The 6,882-nt window shown below is 46.1% G+C and overlaps 1 protein-coding gene across 1 annotated transcript in view; it reads right to left on the bottom strand.

Annotated features, from left to right (window-relative positions):
* LOC143220820 (uncharacterized) overlaps positions 1-3,471 on the bottom strand; it is a 29,797-nt gene extending 26,326 nt beyond the window's left edge. The window contains exons 1-4 of the mRNA XM_076446403.1: positions 3,356-3,471; positions 3,299-3,314; positions 2,006-2,420; positions 58-426 (exon numbers count right to left, since the gene is read on the bottom strand). Of these exons, the coding sequence (XP_076302518.1) occupies positions 58-426; positions 2,006-2,420; positions 3,299-3,314; positions 3,356-3,471 (916 nt within the window). The remainder of the gene's footprint in view (positions 1-57; positions 427-2,005; positions 2,421-3,298; positions 3,315-3,355) is intronic.
* Between the last annotated feature and the right edge of the window lie 3,411 nt (positions 3,472-6,882).

Below are 6,882 nucleotides of genomic sequence, written 5' to 3' on the forward strand. Positions count from 1 at the left end.
GTACGAGGACGAGGCTGAAAGGGAAGGGCTTCCATAATTAAATGCTGGGTTACCCACCGAGGGAATTAGCTGGCGACGAGGGTCTGCTGCCTGGGGCTGGTCCAGGTGGTTCATTGTCCTCCTCGGCCCTCACATCGCCGTCCACCAGATCTTTGTCGATGTCCTTCTCATGCTCGTTCATTTCTTTGCTGGATCGTAAGGAGTCACGGTTCGTGGTCGATATTCGAAGTCTCTCCACGCTAGATCGATCGCTGGCGCTGCGATGAAAGAAACTTCTGTTGCTGGATCCTCGGTCAGGGCTGGCGCTTCCGGATCGTGAGTCCACGCTTCCGCCGGAACCACCGAGTCGTGTCTTTTCCAGGGCTGGAGCATACGGTCGTCGTGCTTTCTCGCTTGGGCTGCGACTCGGCGAGCCATTTCGTTTCTCTGCAACCAAGTCGTTCGGGGTCGTTAGCGAACGATGTCTTTCGAAATTTTACTCCGTTTTTGGGACTTAAGTCTGCGAATAGTTCAACAGCTTTCATCGTTTTCGATATACCTCTACGCACGACCATCTCAATGATTTTATTACGATTTTATACGTGGATTTTCTAGGGGTTCCGAATATTGACCTGAGCTTTTTTCGCTCAACAATTGTCCAATTTTCGTATCGAGTTTCTCGAACGATATTGGTAAACGAATCCGTGCAGGTGTTCCTGATCCATGTAAAAGTATCGGTCAAATTTTGTAACCCGACCGAAACCGTTGTTGGATTTCTATCGCGATAACTTTGGAATACGCGCGAATCGTCAGGGAGAATGTTGCGAAGGGAAATTACGCGTCTTTCAAGAAGTTTTAATCTTTGGCAAGTGGAGCAGGCTACGGGTGTTTTAGAAGTCGTAGAGCAAATGGTAAGTCACGGGCAGCAGTCGTAAAAGTGACATCGAGTAACCATGAGATATACTACAGAGTACAACGATGTCCGGAAATCGAGATAAAGTTCCAACCACGAACTATGCATGACCTCTGCGCGCTTTTGATTTACGCGTTGCGCAACTTCCGCCAAAGAATTACCCGTGGCTCCAACATTTATGAGAAAACTTCGATATAACGCGCGAATACTTTTTCGTTACATTCAATCTACAAATGGAACTTTCTCCCGGTTATATTTTCCTCCAGTTCTCTTTTTCGAGGAGACCCGGCAAATTCGCGCGGAAGATCGATCCTTCGCCAAAACTGAACTCAAATACGACGCGGTAGCCGCATTGTTAACAGAAACCCTGCCACGCAATCGTTCAAAGTTCTACCATTTCATAGATACACAGTTTAAAACGAAACACTTTCCCGATCGAAAAGATCGAATGCCAATGCGAAGAGTTAAATAACAAAGAGAACCGAAGACTCAAAACATGCGATATAATATTGGTTATTCGGAAAGTAATTTCGTTTTCTCCCAACAGAGGATCTAATTGTATTTTTTCACAGTCAACTTCACGCTTAAGCCGCACAATCATATATTTTGACAGCGGATACAATAAGGCTTGTTTGATAAAAATTTTGTTTCATTCTTTGCGATAGTTTTCGTTCGGTGCCCTATCAAATATGGAAAATCGAAAGCAGCATTTTCGGCGTATTTTACTCTTTTACCTATCGAAAAGGTAAAAATGCAGTTGAAGCAAGGCGAAAATTATGCGACGCGTGTGTAAAAGATGTATCGATCGAACGACAATGCCAAAATTGGTTTCCAAAATTTCGTTTGGGCAATTTCGATGTCGAAGATGCACCGCGTTCTGGAAGGCCTGTTGAAGCCGACGAAGACGAAATAAAGGCATCGATAGATGCGAACCGCCGAATAACGACTCGTGAGATTGCTGAGAGGTTAAATTTGTCTCATTCCACCGTTCATGATCGCGTGAAACTCTAAAAAAATCGTGTTTCATTTTCACGAGAGAAAAAAAAACAAAAAAGAAGGAAAAAAGAAACGAAATGACTTTCCAAACAACGCGATATAATAAAAGCTAGATACCTATGGGACTTGGGCGTCGATCGATAGGACTGGTTCTCTCCTTCCTGTCTACGGGACTGGTTCTCTTATCGATAGGGCTGGCCGACTTGTCACTGGCGGAACTCCTCTTCTCGACAGGGCTGCTTCCGGCGCTGAGTCTCTTGCCTTCGTCCTGCTGTTGCTGCTGTTGCTCGCCACCCTCTTGTCCAGGGCTGCCGCCATTATTCCCGCCGCTTGCGGCCGCGTTGTTGTTGCTGTTGCCAGTCGCAGCGGTGTGGCTGCCGCTGTTGTTATTGTTTAACACCACTGGCAAAGCGCCGCGGACGTCCCTGAGCTCGCCGCGAAGCGTGGCGCACTCGCCCCTGGCTCGTTCCAGCTCCCCGTCAAGCCGGGCCCCCGTCGCTGCGTTCTCCTCCACCATCACGCGAAATTTTGCCTGCGAACAGCAGACAATGGATCGAGGTTAGACGATGCTTTCTCTCTGGTCTCTCGCGAGAAACAGGGACAGAGGGACAGAGGCGAACGCGGTTGAAAGGGGTGGATGTTAATCCTACGGTAATGAGCGACAGGCGGAGAGATCCTGTTACCCTTGCAAAGATTATCCACATTCGTGGAATTTTGTTCTATTGTAAGGGATGCACGACGGGCCGCTGTTCCGAACCGTGGCGGATCTATTTACTCGCGCAGAGAGTTCGTGAATGGATTTCGTTGTAATTAGCGAGACTTCGAAACGCACGGAACGAGCGTAGTTCTGTAGAAGTAACGCAGTTGCAGCATTTCGAGGGAAGAGGAGTTGTAAGCTGATGAGCGACGATAGGATTAAGGGACAAGAGAGAAGAAATATCGGTGTATTTTAAACGTATACTCGATTACAGGATTAAAGGATCGCTGAGTTTCCACTGAGGAATTCTCGATCTTTGAGCGGCTGTAACTCCGTTAAAAGAGATCGTATGGCACACCATCTGGGCTGGTTTTAAACAGCGAAGTTTTTACTTTCGCACCTCCGAATTGAATTTTCGAAATATATCTTTATTTTGACACACGGGTTAAGAAGCTACAGATATCAGTTCCTAAAAATTTTACGAATTCGAACGACTTTGTGGATCTTGGAAAATTTTTACGAAGATTAGTTTTGCAGTGAACTTACAGAGAAGAGTCTCCTCTTTTCATCGACCTCTCAGAAAATCGCGTACGATTTTTTCTCCGTATCTTATCGCGTTTCTTGCGAGGCGTGTATTTAAAGACCACGTTTGCCACAAATCGACGTTAAATTTCAAGCAGTTTCTTAGGGCTGATTAAACAGCGTTTCGATACCGGATACGGAACTCGTCTAAGAAACCAAAACAAACCCTAGAAAACTGTCTAACTCACAGGCAGTACCTTGGATTCCGCAGACCTGGAAGAGCGGTCAAAAGAATTTCTCGTGACCCAGTAGTGGAACCAACTCGGATAATTCGTTCCCCGAGGAAGCCGAACGGAACTACCATCATTCTCGAAGAACAAGTTCCGACAGTGAAACCCGACGAGAAGTTCCGTCTCCGAGGCCAGAGTACCATAAACAATCCGCGAGCCGAGAGGCGCGAAAAACCGGCGGAAACCGATCGGGAGCTTGCGGATGAATTTCGACTGACGTTAATCAAAAGTTTCCCGTGAATTTTTATCCCGTTGGAATGAAATAATGGACGCGACCGGTTGTTTGCCCAGGGGAGAGCATGGCCGCTGCTCTATCGGCGAGGGTGGAAACCCGAGGAGGACGTGGCGCAGGAGAGGGCGTGGGATCGAAAGAATACGAGAGAGAGAAAGTGTTGAAAGTTCCATGAAGTTCCAACCGGATCTATAACGGTTGGTCTCCGGGAATTACGTTATGCACCGACGTTTCGCCAAGTTACGAACGTTAATGCGGGCCGAAGTAACACGAACAAACACCGGCCGCAGATAAAAGTTTGCTCGGACGTGAGTCGTGCAATATTAATAAGCCAGCGGTGGAACACGAATCTCGTTGTAAGCTCTCCATTGTACCGGTCGTTCCAAAAGCTCTTTGCGCCCGGGATATTGACTACGCCGGGAGAAGTTGCTGCCCGGTTTCCCTCGACACGAGTTCCCAGCGATGGAACAAAGGGTCGCTGGATATTTAACGCGTGCTGTCTGTAAACCTAGGCTGATAGATACGGGGAACCAGGCGTCGGGACATCGATTCCGTGGCTCCAGTTTCGTCCAAGTTGCGACCCAACGATGGGCGAGATCGTTGATGGAAGGATCGTTGAACACTGGCTTGGCCTACGGCAGCTTTGGGACACCACGTGTTGCATTCGGGATCCGAGGCTCGCGATTGCCGATTGATAATTGCTAGAGACGAATGCTCGATCGTAATCGGGAACAGTCGGTCGAAGACCTTAACTTGGTCTCTAGATAAAGCCAATGCTCGGGAATTATCGCGGAGACCCTCGAACGGAATAATAGATAGACGGTCTCTCTTGTTCCGACCGACTCAGCAGCCAGTTCATTGAGATAGGTCAATGATTACGGAATGCAGGTGCTTAGATGCAAATATCGAAACAACTCTAACAGACCTGTCTAAGAGGTACGCTAACGTAACCTAACCATTTCTTGAAACAATTTCTCAATGTCGAGTCACACTCGATACAGAACCGCAAAGAGTTAATAAGATTCTTAGGCAAACGCGTGCTTGACCTTATCGAATATTTTTACAGATACATCTGACGTGGACAGAAAGTATAGAAAAATATAACATAAATAATTCGTATAAATATTTTCCAGAACAAATAATTACTTACTAGTTATAATTAATTAATCGGTGAAACAAACGAACGAAAGAGACACGGTACAATTTGATACGAAATATCCAAACGCCATCTTTATCTCGATCTAAATATATAAATTTCGTCTCGCGTTTTATCCGCTACAGGTAATATAATTCCGATATCGCGTCGATCTGAATTTCTCACCCCGAATTCTTCATCGTGAGACAATTAACCTTACAAAGGGCCGAGACTATAACAGTCCTGATCTCGTTATGCGATCAACGACGTTTGATCATAGCGGTCGTAATCGGCTGATCAGCCAACGAGATGTTCGATTGCATTTTCGGCGAGATACGGAGCGAAGGGAGGACAGAGTATGAAGGTAAAGAAGGGAAGAGGAAGCGAGAGAGAGATTTGATGGGCAGCGGTGAACCAGCTCCGTTGGCCAAGTTCCAGAGGCACAAAAGGATAGCCGGTGAGGATAAAGGCATCGCGAACTTGTTGCGTTCCCAGAGGCGCCTTCCGTTTTCCTTTCGTCGCACCTAACCCACGCCGACGACCGTATTCACGCCCTTTTCACACCCGTGAATCGCAGGATCGCCGATAAATTTCTGTTCAATGGGCCTGGCTCCGCGGCTGAAAGGTACTGTCTCTACGATAGCCTCGCTATCGCTCTTCTTCATATTTAATTCCTCCAGCTATCATTTCTCTCTTCGTTGCTCTATCCACAGAGATAATTCGAATTTTTATCTCTTACGTCGAAACGATGAAACGACTAGAACGTCGAAATGACTAGAACGGAATTGACAACTGCAAAATATTTGCAATCGGAGACGATCAGCGACGAGTGAAATTAAGTTCGAGAGGAAAGTCGAATGTAAGATCGAATAGATGTTTTAGTATCGTTAGGTGTTCAAAGATGACGAATCCCGAGTTTTATCGTTTATCTATCGCGTTTGGCAGAAGGAATTCGATGTTTCGTTGTTCAAAGTTGCGGGATTATTTACGTCAGCTTGAATTCTCATTTAGGTTCAACGTCTGCTGTTGATTTGATGCAAAAATATCGGAGATCCAAGGCACCCTTGGGGTTATAATTATGATCGAAGGGTCTGAGTTACATGTGGGACGGCAACAGAGTTCAATCTGACTCCTGCGAGAGATTCTCATCTCGTTGTACAACGTGCCATGAAACATGCATTACATCTGGCATCCACGATCTTCCGCTGGTATTGAGTTACGTCACTGTTGACTTTCTTGTCTATACCAGCGAATCGATATTTCCATCGAGCTTTCGTACCAGCGAGCTCGCGAGCAGAATTGAAATCCTTTAATTATCCAATCCCTTTTATCGATCACTCTCGATCATCTTCACAAGAGATACTCTTCGCGCAACGGAATCCAGGTTTCCGGATGTAGGCCATACCCTTTTCGAAGAAATGACGTTTCGTAATCATCGAAGCCAGCTTCATCACGGGTCGGATGACACGCTGATGCCGATCTGATCGTGTCACCGATATCGATATTGATAATAGCGGTGCCGGTATGTCATTCGGGGCTCCGATGAAGCTGATTGCACAGCCCGTCGAGAGATTTCTTTCAAAAGAGCGTGACTTCCATCTGCAAGCCTGGTTTCTGATACCAGGTGAGATACTAGGTCGCCAATTTCTATGCTTTATCATCGAAATTACAGAGCCGCGATTAATCGCGAGAATAGGTCGATTCAAAGCTACTCCAAAGCCCAAAGAGCTGACCGTGGAAGCAAACGTCACAGATAATTTTACCCTTCGCACACCGATTCTACGCTTCACAATCGCCGCTATAAAGACGCGATTAATTAGAGAAGTATGTACCTTAGCCAAGATCCAAAGGCAATCCAGGATTCTAGAAACTTGATATTTGCTCGAGAAATCAATCGTTCTATCGCGATATTTGTATTATATCCCTCGTTCTTAGTACATTCTGAGAGAGTCTACAATCTAAGGAACAGTTCTAGAAGCTCTTGAAGCTCGTCGATACTTCGATTCATCGAAGACACCAGTTCCTAAAACTACCAAAGATCTTCATCAATCGTTCTTCGATCTCAATTTTCACGCAACACCAAAGGCTTTCGAATCGATTACGCGATTGATTGGAAAA

The sequence above is a fragment of the Lasioglossum baleicum genome, unplaced genomic scaffold (genome assembly GCF_051020765.1).
Source record: "Lasioglossum baleicum unplaced genomic scaffold, iyLasBale1 scaffold1638, whole genome shotgun sequence".
Classification (NCBI taxonomy): domain Eukaryota; kingdom Metazoa; phylum Arthropoda; class Insecta; order Hymenoptera; family Halictidae; genus Lasioglossum; species Lasioglossum baleicum.